Source organism: Equus caballus, chromosome 1 (genome assembly GCF_041296265.1).
Source record: "Equus caballus isolate H_3958 breed thoroughbred chromosome 1, TB-T2T, whole genome shotgun sequence".
Lineage (NCBI taxonomy): Eukaryota > Metazoa > Chordata > Mammalia > Perissodactyla > Equidae > Equus > Equus caballus.
This window is the reverse complement of record NC_091684.1, coordinates 57,940,184-57,962,787: the sequence shown is the minus strand read 5'-3', so window position 1 is coordinate 57,962,787 and position 22,604 is coordinate 57,940,184. Positions and strand designations below refer to the sequence as shown.

General features: G+C 37.8%; 1 protein-coding gene across 5 annotated transcripts in view; it reads right to left on the bottom strand.

The window, feature by feature from the left end:
* Positions 1-20,004, bottom strand: part of CCAR1 (cell division cycle and apoptosis regulator 1) — a 52,272-nt gene extending 32,268 nt beyond the window's left edge. Inside the window, exons 1-8 of one of the 5 annotated variants that reach the window (XM_070226271.1) lie at positions 19,897-20,004; positions 18,465-18,586; positions 8,295-8,467; positions 7,841-7,885; positions 5,297-5,329; positions 3,335-3,528; positions 2,351-2,465; positions 2,052-2,244 (exon numbers count right to left, since the gene is read on the bottom strand). In XM_070226271.1, coding sequence (XP_070082372.1) covers positions 2,052-2,244; positions 2,351-2,465; positions 3,335-3,528; positions 5,297-5,329; positions 7,841-7,885; positions 8,295-8,467; positions 18,465-18,537 — 826 coding nt within the window. In that variant the 5' untranslated portion in view covers positions 18,538-18,586; positions 19,897-20,004. Of the gene's footprint in view, positions 1-2,051; positions 2,245-2,350; positions 2,466-3,334; positions 3,529-5,296; positions 5,330-7,840; positions 7,886-8,294; positions 8,468-18,464; positions 18,587-19,015; positions 19,873-19,896 lie in introns of those variants that run through there. The other 4 variants (XM_005602418.4, XM_005602417.4, XM_005602419.4 and 1 more) reach the window with 4 other exon arrangements.
* Positions 20,005-22,604: the final 2,600 nt, after the last annotated feature.

Below are 22,604 nucleotides of genomic sequence, written 5' to 3'. Positions count from 1 at the left end.
GGTGTATATATATATATATATATATACAATGAAATACTACTGAGCCATAAAAAAAGGACAAAATCATCCCATTTGCAACCACATGGATGGACCTGGAGGGAATTCTGCTAAGCGAAATAAGCCAAACTGAGAAAGCCCAACACCAGATGACTTCACTCATATGTGGAATATAAACAAACACATGGACAAAGAAAATAGTTCAGTGGCTACCTGGGGAAGCCAGGTGGGGGTGGGCACAGGGGGTGAAGGGGAGCACCTATGTGGTGACAGACAAGAAATAATGTACAACTGAAATCTCACAATGAAGTAGACTATTATGAACTCCATTAAAAAAAAAAAAATAGGGGCTAGCCCCGTGGCCGAGTGGTTAAGTTTGCACGCTCCGCTGCAGGCGGCCCAGTGTTTCGTTAGTTCAAATCCTGGGTGTGGACATGGTACTGCTCATCAAGCCACGGTGAGGCAGGGTCCCACATGCCACAATTAGAAGAAACCACAACGAAGAATATATAACTATGTACCAGGGAGCTTTGGGGAGAAAATGGAAAAAATAAAATCTTTAAAAAAAAAAAAAAAATAAGGGAGAAGGACCAGGAAAACCAAACAAAAACACAAAAGCAAAACAAAAACAGCTGACTTATGACTGCTTATGTTAAGAAATACTGCCAGCTAAAGATTAACAGGCTACCAATCCTAAAGGAATCCTAGTTGCCAATGGAGATTTCCCTACCCTTCCGCCAACTAAACCTTATACCTCCAACTCCCTGAAATCCCCCAGCCCACTATGCCTCTTTTCTCTCTTCCATTTTTTTCTACCCTACTTCCATTGCTCCTACCAATCATCCACCAAGCTCACGGTACACATCACCACCAGAAATACTGCTTCCATGAGCCCTTCCACGGAAGCCTTATCTCTTCTTGAGCCAAGGCAGGGAAAAAATGGTATTCAAGTCCCAATTCACAAGAGGAAACAAAACCTCTTAGGAAAAAGATGAGGAAAAAAATCAGAAATCATAGGACTACAGGTCAGATACATGGAAGAACCAAGTAGCTTGAAATAGCCTTTCATTAACTAGTAAGTTTAAAATACACAAACCCTCAGATCCTACAATTCCAAACTAAGGCATAGGCCCTAGAAAAACTCAGGCACATTGCCTCTGGACACACATATGAGAACATACAAAGCAGCAATTTCAGAAAACAAAAACTACTAACAATCTAGTTTACCAAAGAACAACAAATAAGTTATACAATATTCACACAATGGAATATTATGCAACAATGAAAATCAAGAAACTAGAGCCTTATGGAATAAACAGTAAGAAAAACTTTAAAACAATGTTGAACAAAAAAAAGTCCTGTATAAAAGACTATATAAATGGAATCACACATCTAAAATTCAAAAACAAATTTAAACAGTTTTATAAGGATGCATATTTAGAAAGTAAGTGGTGATTACAAATGTTCGTTTAATAACGTGTTACACTGCAAACTGTCTTATCACTTTGGTATAAGCGTCATAATTCACATAATAAAAGAGAAAATGCCATAATTACTTTTTAAAAAAATACCAATTAAGCAGGCTTCTGTTAAGCCAAGGCTATCATTTTTAACAGCTTTGATAAGAAAATGTCAAGACTTTCAAATAATTTGCAAAGGAAAATTTAAAACAGTTCATTTCTTCGACGCACTATGGTTCAATGAGTAATTTAAAGTGTTATCATCAGAACTACATGTATGTAAAATGTTGTAAGTCTCAAAACCATTTTCTCCCATTACAGATAAGGTATCAACAGGAGGACAAGGGATCAATAGTTTTGATATTTAAGTTTACAAAGAAGATGTCTTTGAATAAGAGCAATAAAATAAAAATACTTCCAAATAGCTATAGAAGTAGAAGTTGTCTACACCAGATACTTAAGCTTCCTTTGAAGTATTCTGGAAGCTCCTGCCTTTCTTGTAATTAAAAGCATACTCTCATTATTTCAACAACTAAACAGGTATGAATTAGTCTGAATCTTTAATACAAAGCTAAGGTACAGTGCACGCAGTACCTTTCTGCTGCGGCTGTTGCAATAAAGGCTGTGGCTGAGTCTGCAACAGCGGTGTAATAGAAGCCGCTGAAATCTGTGCCTGCAGCAGCGACTGGGGCTGCGGCTGGGCCTGAACCCCAAATGTCGTCTGCGGTGCAATTGGCTGAAGGACAGCAGGAGGAGTCTTCAGTAAAGGCTGGGTTTGGGATTGATTCTTAACAAAAATAAAGAAATAAAGAATTTTTTTAAAGAAAAATCTTTGTAAATTAGAAGACTCAATTACCAAGTTTCTATAATACTTAACTCAGTATTTTACATACCTGATTTGGTAGCGTTTGAATTCTTTGCGCATTCCATTTAAAAGGCATATTGGGATTGTATGTGGCTTCAACCAATACTCTGTCACCCACTTGGGGGGTTTTCCCTTTGACAGCACTGGAAAAAATTAAGTTAAATATAAATACAATTAAAAGATTCCTTCAAAAAAGACTTATATACTGAGTAAATCTATAACTAGAATGGAAGCCTAAAAAGCTTTTAAAAAGCAGACATACCTTCTACCCTTAGTTTAATTTAGAACTGATCATGTTTCACCCTCTTTACATAAACACAGGGTTTGAAGCGGAAGAAATCATTTTCCACTCCATAGTCTCCTAACATTGTGTCCCTTCCTCTATAGCACTTTCTAACCTCTATATCCCAAGAGTAAGATTTGCTTTGGGCTTTGGAAAGATGAGAGAAATGCAGATAAGATGGAAAACAGTAGACTGCTTATAGAAAAATCTTACACAGCAATTTTTTCCCAAATAAAGCACTTTCAAGAAGTTCATTAGAAATCTATTTGAAATATCTAAGGAAATTCATGTTTCCTGCAAACACGACACTAACAAAATCCTATTCTGAATGTTAGTTCATCAATCATTCAATCCTATTAATTTTTCAATTAAAAAATGTTTTTTAGTATATATTGTCATTAGCACGTCAAACAAAAGATTAAATTTTAAAAGGTATTATTACCATTCCAATCTAAAAGGCATATTTAAACCTGCCCATGAATAGTCAGAAATGTTAATTCACTCTGAAACATTTATAAAGATTTCACCATAACTAGTTTGTTCCATATTCAAAAGATATCATCGGCACATTATCATAAAAGGTCACATGTACAAATATAATTCAAGCTGAATGATTAAAACAGAAATTATAGCTAAACCACAATCCTATGCCACAATTAAGCAGGTACCCTATCAATATACTCAATGCTAAATATAAGAAGCCATCTGCCAACACCTAATGAAGTTTACCTAAGCTGAAAGAATACATCTTCATCCACAAATCCAAATGTATCGTGTAGCTTTGTAACCACCCCTGTAAAAACACGCTGTTTCTGAGGTTGGGTTTGTTGCTGACTGGACCTTGGTGTTGGATATGATACAGTTATCTGTGCTGCAGGCTGAGGTGTAGACAGGCTAAGGCTTGTAGGCAGTGCAACAGCTGGCTATAAAACAAAATCAACATCAAATTAAGGTAATGGTTTGAAATAGTCTAGAAATTAAAAAGACTACTTAAAACTAACTCAAAATGCTAAAAATAATTTATTTGAAGTTAGAAAATACCTATGTATACCTTGAAGGTGAGACTCAAGTCTAAAAAATCATGTTATTATTGATCTATTTCATCATTATGTTCCCTAGGATGAACATTTTTCACAGATTGTTCCAGGAAAAAAAAGACACAGTGCACTAAGTTTAAAAAACACTGAATATTTCAGCCCTCTCTTAGAAATTCAAAATCCATAGTGGCATAATAAAGACTCAGGAAAGTCTTATAGAAGAGAAATAAGTCAGACAGAGAAAGACAAATATGTATATAGAATGTAAAAAGCCCGAAGAACTCATAAAAACAGAGAATAGATTGGTGGTTGCCAGTGCGGGGGGATGGGTGAAGGTGGTCAAAAAGTACAAACTTCCAATTATAACATAGATCAGTTCTGGGATGTAAAGTATAGCATGGTAACTAAAGTTAACAATACTGTATATCCGAAAGTTGCTAAGAGAATAGATCTTAAAAGTTCTAAACAGAAGAAAAAAAACTGTAACTATATGAGGTGCACGTTAACCAAACTTATTGTGGTAATCCTTGCAAGAGATACATACATCAAATCACTATGTTGTACACCTTAAATTAATATAATGGTACATGTCGATTACACCTCAATAAAAATGGAACAAAAAGAAGAACTTTAACACTTTCACTGGTCTTTTCTGGCATAATTAAGTATGAATAACAACGTATTATTCATTAAAACCTCTGTATGTAAATAGAATCATTAAAAAGAAAGGAATAATTATCTGATTCAAGTCAAACCATGGAATTTGTTTTACACCTGCCCAATAAAGCAAGTCTCTAAGTTCTACAATTTAAAAGAAAAAAAGGAAAGTCTTACAGTATATAGTAAAGGAATTCAGCATTTCTTAAACTGTGGCCACAAAATTATTTTCTCATGAAACTTCTTTAACATCCTAAGACACTAATGCTTCCTGGGCATACTTTTTGACATGCTATTCTAAGAAAAGACATACTTTTACAGCTTTTCTACTTAATTTGGAAATTCTACTACTGGAGATAGAAAATGTGAGACGTGTTAGTTAATTTTAGCTCTTTAATAAAAACAGAAAATGAGGTTAACTTCTCAGTTGCATAGCATTTCACTCTAAGTACACAGCAGGGGTCAGTGAACCCAGCTCATAGCTTAGGATTTTTGTACAGCTTATAAGCCAAGGATGGTTTTTAGACTTTTAAAGGATTGCAAAAAAGAAAAAAAAAAATGCAACAGAGACTATAAGTGGCCCACATAGCCTACAGTAGCACTACATCAAAAGTTCAAAAACTTTTTAATGGTGCTGAAGAATTAATCTGATAATGTAACACAGTAACTTCACCTCTAAGGTAAAGCTAAAAAAGATAGTGTCAAAAAATTTCCTAAAAATATTACCTACAAAGAAAATGTAAAAGCCAAAATCAGTATTAAGTTTAAGATAAGACCTCACATTTATTCAAACTAGATCACAGCTGGATCTACAATCAAAAACCATAAAAGAAAAAACAAAAACAACACGTTTTCCATCTTTATTTAATATAGTATTGCTAAACTATTATCTAACAAATTTTCATCTTGAAACCCTGAAGAAAAACTAGAACAGGAATAAAACTTTGGTCTGCTTGTCAATCAATATCTGTAAGAAATAAAGTAATGCCAAACTAACCTGTGTTAAAAGAGTCTGCTGAGGTTGCTGTAACTGAAAACAGAAAAAGGAGACACACCAAACCGGAAAGAAAAAAGAAAAGAATCAATCAGAATTGTTGTTTCATAGATGTTTTATGTAAGGAAAAATTCCTACTAACAGGTACTATATTTCTAATTAAGAAATATGGGAAAAGTAACAGAGATCATTAGGTATAAAGTTTCCTGCAACTATTTCTAACAACTGCAGACTTGATATATAACTAACCCATTCAGCAATAATAAAGAAATTATCTTTTTTGCTATTTCACAGGAATAATACCCACAAAATACCCCAGAAGTCCCCAGAGGGGAAGCTTTCTTTCTAGTTCTGCCACGTGTTAATTACCATGCTACAGAACTGCTTCTGTATCATCAGTATGCTACTTGTATCAAAAATATCACTGGCTATCCAATTTATATATATCCCTAAAACAAGAAGCACTCCTGATGTTCAGATGTGCCACAGGCATGGGGATTATAAAGGACCACAAACTCTGACATATAGTTTTTCTGGCAACAGCAAAGTGTAGCATTTCCAGAAAGTAAAAACAACTGGTGTGAGGGGGGAAATTTAAAAACCCTGGAACAGAAACGTGACTTAAGCTAAGATAAAAAAATATGAGATTCTATATGAGATTCTAATTCACAACACTGTATACCTGGGGTCACCATGTATTAGAGGTTAAATCAAATTATTATTTTTCTGCAAGTCAAGAACAGATGAGTAATGGAATTTTTTAAGGCAAGAACATTTGAGTATTGCCATTTTCATATGGTTCAACCTAACAAATAATCTTTAATAATGTATTTCATAACAGTATTAAAATAAGTCTGAAGATATTTTGAAAACAAGATAGCCAACTTTTACATCAACCTCTTGTCAATTTTTTAGAAGTTTAAAACAATTACTAGTGGGATATCATAATCTTCAGGGGAAAAGGAATGCTTGTGAAGCCCCAAAGGTCTTAATCGAAGAATGAAATTGAGCCATGGATCTAGAGACAAGAGATTATGGACTGAAAAGCTTCATGCTTCCCCAGTGTCTCTGGATCCTGTTTTTGCTCCCTCTCTATTGTAACCCCTTTTCCTCTCCTGACTGCTATACTTTCCTGAAGCTTCTTTTTTTCTTTTTTTTTTTTAAGATTGGGACCTGGGCTAACAACTGTTGCCAATCTTCTGTTTTGTTTTTGTTTTTTAAGGATTGGCACCTGGGCTAACATCTGTTGCCAATTTTTTTTTTTTTTTCTGCTTTATCTCCCCAAACCCCCACCCTGTACACAGTCGTATATATCTTAATTGCAGGTCCTTCTAGTTGTGGGATGTGGGATGCCGCCTCAACATGGCCTGACGAGCAGTGCCATGTCCGCGCCCAGGATCTGAACCCTGGGCCGCCGCAGCGGAGCGCACGAACTTAACCACTCAGCCACGGAGCCGACCCCTCCTGAAGCTTCTTAATGGCACTGAGAAGGAATGAAGACTCCCTCTTAACCCTGGAAAAGCCTAGAATAGGAGCTTAGGCCAGAAACTACCTAGATTTCAGCAGGGCAAATTCTTTTTTCCTTGACATGCTTCTCCTTGGGTTCAGTTTTTTTTAATCTCCTCCCGCCATCACAGATAAAAGACCTTGGGGAACATGATTAGAGTATGAGCCTGGGGAAAGGGGGCCAAAGAAACTCACTTTCAGTCTAAGTCAGGAGTTTTCAAATTGTTCAAATGTGCCTTGGGCATAGGAATGGGAATTACAAGGGGAGGCTTCTTCCTGTTTCCAATAGCTCCTTTTTTTTCGCTAGGAAAGATTCACCCTGAGCTAACATCTATTGCCTATCTTCCTCTCTTGTTTTCTCTTTTTTCCCCTCTACAAAGCCCCAGTACATAGTTGTGTATTCTAGTTGTAAGTCCTTCTAGTTCTTCTGTGAGCCACCACCACAGCAAGGCTACTGACAGATGAGTAGTGGGGTTCCATCCCTGGGAAGTGAACCCGGGTCACCAAAGCAGAGTGCACCAAACTTTAAATACTAGGCCATCAGAGCTGGCTCTCAACAGCTCTATTTTAATATTTTGTATATTGGATTTCAATATACAATTTCACTAGGGAAAAAAAGGAGAGTTCGGTTGCTTTAAAAAAAGGTTAAGGCAGTGGTCTATCTATAGTTTAGGTTTCAAATGGGAAAAACGAGCTTTTCATTTTCACATGTATCTAGTATAGCATATTAGGGCAGGAGGTTCTAGACAGGAGTACTGAGCCAAATACTCAATAATAGAGTGATTCTTTCCAGGTTATCCTCTGCATGCACGCTTAGAAACATTAACAGACTGGCTGCTAGGTGAGGATTTGGGTATTCAGGACTGCTCCTATCTTCCTCTCCTTTGGAGACATTCCTTTTCACCTACCTCATTTTCCTTATCCCAAAAGAATTTAAATCACACATTAAGGTAGCCAAGAGGAAATAAAATCTATATAAATAAAATTTGGAACAAATGGCTATTTGAAAATTGGTTTTTAACATGGAAAACATAAACAAACCTGTTGTTGCACACTATACAAGGCCTGCTGAGGTTGTGAGTATTGCTGGGAAAAAAAACAGACATTAGTTTTACTGATTCTCAGAAAGTGATATACATACATACATACAAATACATAACCAGAATTACACTGAAAAAAACTTTCTGTAACAGGTAAACTTCATCTAAAATATACAAAATGGTGATTACTTATACTCAGATCCATCAAGAACTGAATTTTGTTCACATAATCAAAGTATAAGAACTGTTCAATTTAAGAATTTAAAAATTTTGACTATGCAACTACACTTCTCTGTTATGTCCTGGGCATATGTAATTATTATCACTAGGAAAAAACAATAAATATTTATAATAAAAACCCACAAGTATTCATTCTTCAAAAACTAAAGGTACCTACCCTGGCCACTCAGATTTGACAGTTTTCTGTCACATATTAAAATCTATCAAAAATTCACCTGTTGCAATGCAGCTGCTGCAGCTGCGGCTTGTTGCTGCAAGGCTGCAGTCTGAGTTAACTGATAGTTTGCTGGGGTTTGTGTGGTAAGGCCCGCTGCTGCCAATGCGGTTTGCTGTGTATAAATGGTAGGAGATGCTCCAAGAAGTGATGGCTGCTGAACACCCAATGCAGCTAAAATGAGATTAAAAAGAGGGGGGAAAAAAATCAAGATTATTTGAAACCTTTCCAGAAACTTTTCATGAGTGTTTAGTTATGGGTCATGGTCTGCCACACTGTCTGGCAAAAACCTAAAGAAAAATTTCAGTAATGCTTGTTGACGTGTTGAATTTAACTGACTCATGTCCTACTCCAGATTCCAATGGCTTAATATTAAATGTTCATGTCATGAAAGATATAAGAAAACATTATTCTATAAAATTAAACTACAAAATGAACCCAACCAACCTTACCTAGACCAAGGGGCTAAAATACCCTCAAGAAGTATTTTTAGGAAGAAGTATAGAAAATAATCTAATTTTACTAATATAGAATTTACTGTTTTATCTTCAAGCAGATGAGAATCATATATTTAGGACAGTGTTGCTGGAAGTGATCCATCCTGAAAACTTCCTAGTGGACAGAATTTTCTACTTTGCATAAAGAATTGTATAATGAGGAAACAGACAACAACACTTGAAAAGCACAAAAAGTTTCTACTATTAGTGCACTACTGTACTGAGCAATGAGAGAGAAAAGTAACCACACAGTGACTTAAAATGATTATCTGCTTAAACCAAAAAATTGGGGGGAGACCTCAGAACAACAAACTCAGATATTTAACGTTTAATCTATGCTTAGACAAGGCTAAAAGCTGAAGAAAACATGAGAAAAATTTTACCTGATGCTTTTACGTAATTTCATTAAATGCAAAAAAGCAATCAACTGGGGGCCACCCAGGAGGCATAGCGGTTAAGTTTGCACATTCCGCTTCAGTGGCCTGGGTTTTGCTGGTTCGGATCCCAGGTGCGGACCTACGCACCGTTTGTCAAGCCATGCTGTGGCAGGCATCCCACTTATGAAATAGAGGAAGATGGGCATGGACGTTAGCTCAGGGCCAATCTTCCTCAGCAAAAAGAGGAGGATTGGCAGCAGATGTTAGCTCAGGGCTAACATCTCAAAAAGAAAAGGCAATCAACTAAAAATTGTGGTCTAGCACTGCACTTCCCCAAATTGTATTTCATGGAAAAATGACTAGCTTCCCAGAACATAAAAGTTTGAAAAAAGGGAGTCCAAGGTTTATAAAGTTTGGGAAACAGTGAATTAAGCACATATTTTTACTGCAGGATTTCTCAGAACCTTTAATACACCACTAAGGAGTATGAATCTCAAAGAGGTTGCCATAAAAGCAATACTTGTTCATGGAACACCCCCTTTTCCAAAGCATGTTGTTTGTAACTGAGAATAACGTGAAAAAATGCTGCTCTATAACTATCAGTTAATAACCCTACAGAAAGAACAATATTGTGCTTTACAGGAAAACAACAGAAGAGCATTAATGTACTAACCAAAGCACCTTGTCTAGAATATCCCAGAAAATTTTTAGAAGTGTGAGGTTCATCACAAACCAGTTGTTTATGAGTCTAGATTAATTTTACTCAAAAATAAAACAAACCAACAATAACAAAGTAAGACAAAAGCAAACAAAAACCCCAGAAATCATGGTGGAATTCTTGAATATTATCAATTATCCCTGCTAAAACAGTGAAAAACACTGATTTTTAAAAATTACAAGACCAGGAGAGAAAGAGGAGAACCTAAGGGGGGAAAAAAATCTTCCAAATGTCTTAAATACACACTGTGAAATCCTTACCACGCTACTTTTTATTTTCCCTTTTGTTTTTAAGGTAAATCATTTAACGTAAAAGATGTCACAGATGGGCAGGAAGTAGAAACCAGGACTGACTAAATGAATTTAAACAGAAAGAAGTAGGGAATATCTTAACACCAATGTAAGTTCAAAATGAGATTAACTGCAATGAGAATAGAGAAAAAGGTACCAAAATCTAGGCCACAGGTTCTGACCAGTGGGTCTTGTTCACCTTCTGAAATTGTATGCAAAATTGCTGATAAGAAAGTCCAAAACTTTGATCAGATTTTCAATTATGGATTGAAGTGGACCTATAAAGGTTATGCACCACTATTCTAGGATAACAGAAGCAAAATTCTCATTGTAAACACCAGACAGGGAAAGACCTTAGGAAAAATTATTAGTATTTTAAATTCTAAGAATGACATGTTCTGCATTTGACAAAGGTAACATCCGTGATTCAAATATCATACCCATCTCCTTTATCCATCTGAGCTCTGACTTCAGATCTGCTCTACTTCACTCTGCTGGTATCAATTTCCAGAACCCTGGATAGTACTGATAGTGGCCACAGCAGAACTCAGAGCCGAATATCTCAGAAAATCTATTTTCTTCCTATAGTTTTTCTAGGTATTCCAGACCCTGGCAGCATACAGCACCCCAGCATTAAGTAGGTGGGATAACAGCTGATACCTACACATCTCTTTTCTACTGCTGATAGTCAATATGATGAGTCAGAAACTACAAAAATAGATTAATTGGTAATGAAGGGTTCAATTGGTAGGAGAAATTCATGGGAAGAAAATTTATTTTCCACTGGAGTTGCTTCATACCACTAACCAGTTAATTCAAATTTTGTGGAAACCACTGTACATGTGATTGTGGCTTTTATAAGTCTATAAAACAGCTCTTTTTAAAACTCATTATGTTTGAGATTTTTATCTCAATAAAGTATATTTCCTTAATATTTATTAATGCTCCCCTTTCTTGTGGATATCTGAGAAGCTATTCTTGAATATCTGTACATAGCATTCTCCATTCTTCTTGTGAATTTTTATAATCAATATTCTGCAAAATAATTCTGTAACTTGCAAAGTACAAAGGCATTTATCTCTAATTTAATCTTTCTCCCTACGTAAGTGGCCAAACACTTGTCACGAGAAGACCTCTTCCAATTATCCACGTTGGAATAGTGTGTTCATTTACCTGTACCTGATTCAATATGATTGCTGAAGGTCTTGTCACCCATCTGAAACATCTTATCGCTATGTATCAGTACTTTCACAGACAAATCTATGAAATGAGCCCTGAATGACCACACGCTACCAGGTAAATAAGTAAATTTAAGGGCTAAGTTTTCTTACACATTTCAGCACAAATGTAAAACATGTTATTTTATAAAATGTAAAATCAGTTTCATATGACTGAAAATTTCATGTCATGACATACTAGTAATTATTTACTCAATACCAGTGAACACACCACTAAAACACAAGAAGAACCTGTCCATTGTCTGTTGTCCCTTGATCTTATAAAACTCACTTTTATTTATTTGTTTTTGGGTGAGGGAGATTGGCCTTGAGCTAACATGTGTTGCCAAATCTTCTTTTTTTGCTCGAGGCAGACTGTACCTGAACTAACATCTGTGCCAATCTTTCTCTACTTTATATGTGGGATGCCACCACAGCATGGCTTGATGAGCAGTGTGTAGGTCCGTGCCTGGGATCCAAACCCGTGAACTCTTGGCCACTGAAGCTGAGCGCATGAACTTAACCACTATGGCACCAGGCCAGCCTCTAAAACTCACTTTTATTTATTTTATTTTATTTTATTTTTTTAAGGAAGAGTAGCCCTGAGCTAACTACTGACAATCCTCCACTTTTTGCTGAGGAAGACTGGCCCTGAGCCAACATCTATGCTCATCCTCCACCACTCTATATGTGGGACACCTACCACAGCATAGCTTTTGCCAAGGGGTGCCATGTCTGCACCCAGGATCCGAACTGGCAAACCCCAGGCCACTGAGAAGTGGAACATGCAAATTCAACCGCTGTGCCAGCTGTGCCACCGGGCCGGCCCATCACTTTTAAATTTAAAAAATCCTTATTACCTTTACACCATGGTGTTATATCTTTACTAAGATGAGTCATCCTTCTGAAACAATGAATAAAATTCGAAACCTCAAACTAACTCGAGAAACTTTGTTTCTTCACCTTTTGCAAAATTATTTAAAGCACTAGTCAAGCAATGTTTTATCCTATGAAATTTCCATATATTCATATATGTTCAAAAAGCAATCTCATGCTCTCTGGAGAAAAAAACAACATGAAAATGTGAGGGATTCTCTTTCTAACTTACGGATTTACTAAAATACTTATAAACGCAGGTTTTAAATCAAGTGAACAAACCTTCTAATTGTCATCTTCTACTCAATATCCTTCCTAAAACGTGATCTTTAAATATTAGATTTCACACAAATACAAAACCTTGGATGCTCCCATGTACAGATAACTTTCTTACAACCAGAGAACTCCTTGGTCAATCCATTGCTGTGGCTTTCGAGGTTCTATTCTAAGCCCATAACGTACCCAATGACTGGAAATAATTGTTACCTTTTAAGAATAAGAAATTAAGGCATTATGGGGCCAGCCTCGTGGTTGAGTGGCTAAGTTCACACGCTCTGCTTCAACGGCCCAGGGTTTCACTGGTTCGATTCCTGGGCGCAGACCTATCACCACTCGTCAGGCCATGGTGAGGCAGCATCCCATGTGCCACAACTAGGAGGACCCACAACTAAAATATACAACTATGTACTGGGGGACTTTGGGGAGAAGAAAGAAAAATAAAATCTTAAAAAAAAAGAATATCACAAAAAAAAAATTAAGGCATTAAAAATAAGAAATGAAGAACAAGAAATGAAGGGTGTCAAAAGGTACACACTTCTAGGGATACGAAAATAAATAAGTCATGAAGATGTCAATAAAAGAAGAAATTAAGGCACAAAATAGTATTTTAAATATAACATGTTCCAAGTGTTGTAACCTTCTATAATTGCATTGTTCCCTAAACTAGTTACCAGCCATGTGCAGGTATTTCACCTTAGTGAAAATTAAATAAAAATTAGAAAATTAAATAAAATTAGAGATTCAGTTCCTCAGTCACACTAACCCACATTTCAAGTGCTCAATAGCCATATCTGGATAGTGGCTACCCTATGAGACAATGAAGATTGGTACAGAATTTATCCATCATCACAGAAAGTTCTACTTAGTGGACAGTGCTGTTCCATAAGAAAGAGGCAAAGCCTTAACTAAATCAATGTTATACACGGTTCTTACAGTCTCTATAAAGATTAATATCCTAGCAGACTATAGCTCTTCCACTCTCCTGAACTCCCACTGAAGTAATGACTAGTAATCTTGGCCAGTCTCTTCAAGCAATTGTTGGTCAACCCTCCTAGGCAGCTGAAGATACCATTTGTAAAACATCATAAGATTCCTTCCATCCCTAATTGCCTCTGATATTTACCTAGTTCTCGACCCCATCAAGGAGACTTGTATCACCCAAAGTTAACACTCCAACTCTCACTGTTACTTTCAATACATTTTTAGCTATAACAGATCAAAACTATTTCCCAGATCATAAAACACACGTACAAGAGAAGCCACAAGTGCATAAACATTCAAGTGTCGTACAGTCAACTCAGGACAGAGATGGGGCACTCACTGGCTCATGGTATGGTACATTCATGCAGCTCTCACTGGATGAAAGCACAAGGCACGCTCAGAGGACGAGGAAAAAAATATGCATCAACAACGTGCCTTAATAGATTTTATGTGCTTTTACTTAAAAAAAGTTTTAGAGACAATTTGCTATTACATAGCACTAATACGATCTAAAAAGGGTAAGCCCACACCAGTAGCAATCCTCCTTTTCTCCCAAAGGAGTTTGAAACACCCACCTCTATTAAGGGTTAATTAATGTAAGTGAAGTATACACAGTACATCAGCTATTATTTGTTTGAAAAAGACCATCAATCTTGGAATTTAACAATTTCAGCTGCTGATTCAAGAGACTGCGGTTTTAGAAAATGACCACTTGGACCACAATGAAGACACAGGAAAAATGGAGTCACAGTTAAAACACCGTACTGGTATTAGCTTCAGTCACCTGTGTTAATGCACCACATATCACTAGTTCTAACTCCTGAACTAGTTCATTTTTCTCTATAGCCAGAATGCAGTCATCTCACAAATGGTCAAAAGAACTGAGGGAGAAAGTAGGTCTGAATCTGCTAAATCCACCCCCACACTTAAATAGTGTTGCAATTATATACATGTACACATGCAAATATGTAGAGTCAAACATATGGAAGGTACCCTTAGTCAATATAATCGATCTAAGGGCTATTTAAAGATTCAATCAGTGGTTTACCAGCTCTGTCTCTCAAGGTCTCTTTAAACAACAGAAAACTGTTGTGTCTTCAAACCTAAAAGTTCTGGTCCCAAGTAGGACTGCCACTGAATACACACCACAGCACTTTAGCTAGGAGATGGAAAAACAGGGTAAATGTTGAGAACAAGTATTTCAGTGTGGAAGAAACGAGAAATGGGGCTGGAAACACAGAAGACCCTGGTATTCTAAAAGTCCTTAAAGATATTTTTGCAAATGAATAATAGAGTAATGGAAGATACAATGAACCACAACTCCGAGGTCCTAACATTGACTCTTCTGTGACATTCTCTGAGACCTAAAGAAATTTCTTCATCGTTCTAAGGCTCAATATCGTCATCTGTCAGAGAGGAGTTGACACAGAAGCTAGCTCAGGCTCCATCCAGCTTTGAAAAATTCTGTGATTTAGATAGGAATTATGCTTTAGGAATATCAATACATCTGACAGATATATTGGAGCTGGCAGAGCAACAAGAAGCAGCATATCCAGTAAGTAAGCTTAAGAGAAAGCCAGTAAAAGCAGTTAAAACTAAATAAAGGATAATACATATAGAGCATCACCACCAAGTGCTTCCGGACTTAAACAAAGGATCTATGGTAAGCACTACGGATTAGGATATAAAGGTTTGGGGAAAAGTATGGAAGGGCCTGAAAGTTAGGTGAGAAACTCTGACATAAGAGCTATAGGCAATTGGGGCTGGCCCCGTGCCCGAGTGGTTAAGTTCGCGTGCTCCGCTGCAGGCGGCCCAGTGTTTCGTTGGTTCGAATCCTGGGCACGGACATGGCACTGCTCGTCAAACGACGCTGAGGCAGCGTCCCACATGCCACAACTAGAAGGACCCACAACGAAGAATATACAACTATGTACTGGGGGGCTTTGGGGAGAAAAAGGAAAAAAATAAAAATTTTTAAAAAAGAGCTGGAGGCAAGAGACAGCTGCCACTGCTGCAGTTACCCAAATGTGAAGTGCAAGAGTCTAAATGTAAATGGAGGAGTATAGTCAAGGCATTTTCAAAGGGGAAAAAAGTCAAGGTTTGATATGATTGAATATGGAAAAGAAAATTAAAGGTGACAAATAATGCCATCTAGGAATTACTGACTCTAACTAAACAGGCTCAGCATTAAAATTAATCAGAAACAATTACAATACTGATTCTTCAATTTTACAACAGATTTCAGCAATAAACTGCTAGTGTGAAAGCTTTAAGGTTTTTTTTTTTCTTTTTTGAGGAAGACTGGCCCTGAGCTAACATCCATGCCCATCTTCCTTCCCTTTACATGTGGGACGCCTACCACAGCATGGCTTGCCAAGTGGTGCCATGTCTGCACCAGGGATCCGAACCAACGAATCCCGGGCTGCCGAGAAGCGGAACATGCAAACTTAACCTCTGTGCCACCGGGCCGGCCCCCCAAGTTTTTAATATTATTTTAAATATCTCATCTATATGAATGCACTGAAATTTTCAAATCACTGGTTAGTTGAGAATTTCCAGTTAGTACAAATGCAAAATAACTTTGTTAGAAAATGGAATAGCAAAGGCATTAGCTGAACAAAGCCATGTTAAGCTATATAGAAAAAGGAAATTGTGGTAATTTTTACATGCTTTCAGGAAAAAATGAGTCAGAAATACAGGCACAAAGAACAAAATATTTCATCGAGTTGAATTATTCAGTTAACCTTTTTCTGTTAAAAGATCATCTGATTTATGACAGTGGCCTCTGATACTAATGTATCTGGCATGTTTCAATCGGTACCTATATATTTTTTAAACTGACGCCTACACTATTACCCCAATTAAGTCCTTTTAGGTCCTTTGTTCTTCTCAAATTTCTTCTCAAATTATATTTGAAGCCGCCAGGAGAAAACTTAAAGGAGAAAATGTAAGGTATTATACTAGGTTAAAATGTTCTCCATTGAGGTTAGGTGTAAATAAGACATATTTTAATTCCCTCAGGATTGAAAAAAACTTAACTCTGAAGAAATTTGCATGGCTCTGAGAATCAGCTTTAGTAAGACAAAATAATACTCAAAAAGACTTTAAAATGAAGGCAAGAAAACATCAGGCTTTGAGGAAGCAGCCCAAAATACAACACCTAGAAACTAAATATTTTTTTTAAAAAGTATCACTACGGAGTTTCATTTAGAACCTACTCCAGGATTTCTATAGGTAAGGTAAGTGTAGATACTAACAAAACACCTGCCTACTTACTGAAGTCATGAAGTATCAATAAAATTTCAGATTTTGAACTCTGATTAATGATAGGGCCAAGAAAATCTGTAAATAATTTCTTACAGCACAAATACAAGCTCTATTTGCACAAATTTTATTATTTACATTTGGATCCTCTCTTGCCAAATATGGAAACAGAGACCTATATATACAATTGACTGTCTTTGACAAGTTTTGTTGTTGTTGTTGTTGCTTGAGGAAGACTGGCCCTGAGCTAACATCCTTTCCCATCCTCCTCTGCTTTATACGTGGGACGCCTACCACAGCATGGTGTGCCAAGCGGTGCCATGTCTGCACCTGGGATCCAAACCAGCAAACCCCGGGCCGCAGAGAAGTGGAACGTGCGCACTTAACCGCTGCGCCACCATGCTGGTCCCTGTCTTTGCCAAGTTTTATAAACCTTTGGTCTTTCCTTTGCTCAGTCTTAAAATAAAAACGAGAGAGTATAATGTATATTTAAGTAATTACAATACAAATGTTAAGAGCTATAAACAACAGAATTCTACCATAATGGCTATTTTAGTGGAACAATACAGATATAAATTTAAAACAAATTATATGTAGAAAAAGCCAGGTAAAACATGTTTACTTTACCAAAATACCAGTATATAGCACTTGTGTCTGGACACACAGTAGTTGCTAATTAATTCCTGTTTCATCAGTAAGTCACTACCAGGTTCTCCATTATTTAACATAGAGGAGAGATATTTGGATATGAATTAAATATAATCTCTAACTATTATTTCATACTATTTCCACTTGCCTACAGGACTAACTATAGACCATTTAACCCCCAAATAAAGAGTAATTAAAATAAAAACCCTAGTGTCCATTTCTTTAAGGAGAAAGGTCGCCTACATAACTAGATAATCACGTCCATCAAATTTTAGAACATCCAAGTTAGAAGATCACAGCGCCTCTGCAACTGACCTCTCGAATTACAAAATACATATTTTAAGTAAAACACAGCAAAAAACTAGTATCAGATATGTCATAAATCAATTTAACAGAATAACCTGCAACTTTTCTGAGTATTCAAAGAAACTCAAAACTTCATTCTACAGAATCCTTGGGAAACTTAATTGTTTTAAGGTTCAAACCGTTAAGTCAAGAAATGGTAGAAAAAATTTCTTCCTACGAGCAATGAGAAGAAACTTACCGAAACAAATATGTTCAATGACATTTTTTATTTTGAAAATGTAAACATTCTGTTGCTCCTTTTATATCTATCTTTTTCCTTTACTTGATAAATTCTTTAGAGTTCATTTTTCTACTTTAAAACCAAACAACTGAAAACCACAATCATACAGAACGTTTCATAAAGTATGGATTTTTATATTTATTTTTAAACATAACTTGTGAATGAATATCGACACCTTAACATACCAAATGAGGTAAACTCTATGTAACGAATGAGAATCAATTAAAAGTTAATCAATTTACTGTTTGAAAAACTATAAAACTGTCCAAACTGCTGTGTAAAACAGATTTTTTTGCTGGTTCATCTATGAATTTTTAGAAGCTCCACAAATAAAAGACACATTATTTGCGAACATTTTACAATATTAGGCATAGCCTAACTCTCATAGTTAGAACACATCCTCCCCACATTTACAGTCCATGTGTTCAGTGGCCTGACCTGGCTGCGATACCGCAGTGGCTGTAAACTGAGTAGCCCATGGCGGATTCTTCTGTCCTCCAAACTGAGCCATGATGAAAGAGGAAAAAAACCTTCCCTCGTTTTTCTTCTAGAGCAGCGATCTATTAAGAAAGGATTCACATTTTAAAGTTCAACCAAACTATAACTATCATAAAAGTATTATTTTAAAGAAATATTTGTCAGGGGCATCTTCATAGGTCTGGGTATAAATAATAAGGCGCCATGTGAATGTCCAACATGCAGCGAAAACATTTTACGTCAAGTAGTTCACCAAAAGAACCCAATTATATGACATTAGGGGAAGCCTTACAAAAAAGGCACTTCTTTCGGAGACTACACAAGACCATCTGCTGTGGTCTCCCCAATTCTTAACAATAAGTTCACAGCTTTATGTTCAAAGGCAATATCGCCTGCGTGTTTCTTTTGGCAGAGCTGGGGAATGAAAGTGATGAAATCAGTAACGGAAATTGGGACGAAACACAGAATAAAGTTATTTAAGAATACCATTTAGCTAACGAACATCTCCTTACTTTCTCGAGCAGGAAAGGAACTGGGGGCTCCTTTTCTCTCCCTACCCTCGAGGGGAAAGACAGTTGAATTAACGGATGCGCCTTCAAGAACCGCCCTGAAAACCCCTCCCCCAAAATCAGGCCAGAAAAGGCGAAGATCTCAGCCCGCGTCCCCTCGCCTTCCCCCCGCGCCTCAGACAGGCCGGAGCTCTGCCATCCATCTTCCTCCAACCCCGGCTGCTCGCGGGCCGCAGACCAAAGAAGGCGGACTCCTCCGTCCCACAGGACTGGGAGCGGCGCCAAGAGGGGTGATACTGGGAGCCCGGGTCCCCTTAACGTCCGGGCCGGGCGGAGAAAGCCTCCATCCCCGAAAAGCCGCGCCGCCGCCGCTGCCCCGACGCCCCGGGCCGGAAACCAGCAGGCTAAAGCCGCGGCGGCTCAGGAACGAGGGCGACCGGCAGACACTCCGGGACCGCCAGGCCGAGGCCGAGCGGCGCTGCGGGCACCTGAGGGGCCGCGGGCAAAAGAGCGAGGCGTGGGGGAGGGGCCGGCCGCGCGGGGCCTGCTCCGACCCGCACAAAAGGGACGGCGTCCCTCCCGCCCCAGTCCCACGAGTCCCACCGTCGCCGGCCTATGGACGCCGTGCTACCAAAACGGTGGCTCCCGAAGCTTTCGCAGATCCGACAGGACGTTAAGAACACCGGCTCGGCGGCCCGCCGCTCCAACCGCGAGGACCAGACCTTCACCTGAATCGGGTCCCGGCTAACACCGAAGCCATTTCAAACCCATCAGCCTTAGGCGCATGCGCCAACTTCCCCCTGTTCCTCCACGCCTCTCCCCTCCTCCCTGTCTCTCCGGGGAACGGCGCTTACGGATATACGTTCTACGTGCGCGCTCCTCACCTCGCCTTCCGTACGCCCACCTCTCACTACGCGGCTAGAACCAGAGCGCGCCTAAGAAGGGTTACCTTGGCTTTGCATAACAATAAGCAGGGCTGTGTCAACGCGCAAGCTCTAAGGGAAAGACTTTGAGAGTGTGGGAAGGAAAGAATCTGCAGTCACGTGATCTGATGAGGCCGCCGCCATTTTGTATATTTTCGCCATTTTTGTTTTTTCTTCTAGTTCAAGTGCTTGGAAGAAAGTAATTGGAAGAAAGGGTATATCCTGTGGCATCTTCTGTTTTTAAAAATTAAGATGAACTTTGCTTAACATATAATTCACTGTTTTAAATATTTTATATTGTACAATTCAGTGGCTTTTAGTATATTCATAAGGTTGGGTACCCATCATCACCTCCACCCTTAAAAGAAACCCCTACTCTTTGAGGAGTGACTCCTTAATCCCTTCTCCCTCCAGCCCCGGCAACCGCTAATTGGCTGTCTCTGTGCGTTTGCCTGTCCTGGGCATTTTATTTTAATGGAATCCTATGATATATGGCCTTTGTGTATGACTTCTGTAACTTACTATATTGTTTCCAAGATTCTTTTGGCATGTATCAGTACTTCATTCCATTTTATGGCTAAAACTATTCTTTTAAATGGATAATACCACATTTTGTTTATTCATTTTGTAACAGCCTAAAGGGACCTTCTGCTGGCTGCAAAAACAAGCCAACAGTCCAGAGGCAAGGTGATAGGAGAGAAAAGGGTCTTTATTACAGCTTGCCAGCAAGGGGGAAGATGGCAGACTAGTGTCCTAATGAACCATCTTAAAACTACAAAATTTTGAAGCGGTTATATAGAGCAAATGGGCTGAAGGGGCAGGGGTCTCAGGATGTGGACCATCTGGTGTTGTAGTCCTTGGGACTCCAGATCATCCCTTCCTCTTGTCACTGGTGATAGATCCCAGCAGAAGGTTTTCTCCTCAGGGTTGTTACATCCCTGGGAAAACTTAAGAGAACAAAATTATTGCCTTATTGAAATAGGGAGGTCTAAGTATAAGCCAAGACTACAAAAATAGAAGAGCATGCATATTTCTCACAAGCAGGTGTATACTTATCTAGGCTATGTGCAACCCAGAGTATTGCTGACAAGGAGTGGGGGTGTCTTGTGGCTTGGGGTCATTTAAAGTCCTCAGTGGTTCCCTTCTATAAGATGGCTTCCCTCATGCTGACCTATGTTAACCAAGGGCTGCATTTATGTTAGCTTTCAGGCAGCGCTAACAATTGGTCGGTTGAACATTTGGGTTGTCTCCACTTTTTGGCTATTACGAATAGTACTGCTATGAACATTCACATACAAGTTATTGTTTGAACTCTTGTTGTCAGTTCTCTTAGGTGTATACCTAGGAGTAGGACTCTGGATCACAAGGACATTGTATTAAGTGGAGTCAACTTTTTTCAGGAACATCTGACCTGTTTTCACAGTGGCTACAGCTGTTTACATTTCCATGAGCAATATACCACATCCTCCCCAACTTTTATTTTCCTTTTTGAAAATTATTATTATAGCTATCCTAGTGGGTGTGAGGTGGTTTTGAATAGTATTTCCCTAATGATTAACAATATTGAGAATCTTATTGCCCATTTGTATATTTTCCTTGGAGAAATGTCTACTTAAGTCTTTTGATCCCCCCTACCCCCTTTTTGGCAATTTTTTCTGTGTAGTAAAATATATATAACATAAAATTTATTATTTTAACCATTTTTAAAAGTGTACGATTCAGTGGCATTAAGTACATTCACAGTGCTGTACAACTATCACCTTGGGCCAGTTTTAGATTTGTTTGTCTTTTTTGTTGTTGAGTTTTAAGAGTTCTAATTCTGCATACTAGATCCATATCAGAGATATGGTTTGCAAACATTTTCTCCCATTTTGTGGGTTATATTTTCACTTTCTTAATAGTGTCTTTTCATGCACAAAACTTACTATTTTTTCTTGAAGTTGAGCTTACCTATTTTTTTCTTTTGTTGCTTGTGCTTTTGTTGTCATACCTAAGAACCTATTGCCAAATCCAAGATCATAAAGATTTACTTCTATGTTTTCTTCTAAGAGTTTTGTAGTTTTGCTTTTACATTTAGGTCATTGATCCATTTTAAATTAATTTTTTCATATGATGTGAGTAAAGACACCAACTTCATTCCTTTGAACGTGGACGTTCAGTCATCCCAGAGTCATTTGTTGAAGAATCTATTGTTTCCCCCTTGAATGGTCTCAGCATGTTTGTTGAAAATTGGTTGACCATATATGAATAGATTTATTTCTGGACTCTGAATTCTATTCCATTGATCTATATGTCTGTCCTTATTCCACTACCACACTCTTTTAATTACTCTAGCTTTGAAGAAAGTTTTGGAAAGTGTGAGTCTTCTAACTTTGTTCTTCTTTTTCAAGATTGTTTCGGCTTTTCAGGGTCTCTTGCAATTCCATATGAATTTTAGGATCAAACTGTCCAGTTTTGCAAAAAATTGGTGGTTGAAATTTTGATAGAGATTACATTGAATATATAGATCAATTTGGAGAGTATTGCCATCTTAACAATATTAAATATCCACTCCATGAATGTGAGATATCTTTCCATTTATTTAGGTCTTCTTTAATTTCTTTCAACATGTTTTATAGATTTCAGAGTTCAATTCTTGCACCTCCTTTGTTAAATTTATTCCCCAAGAA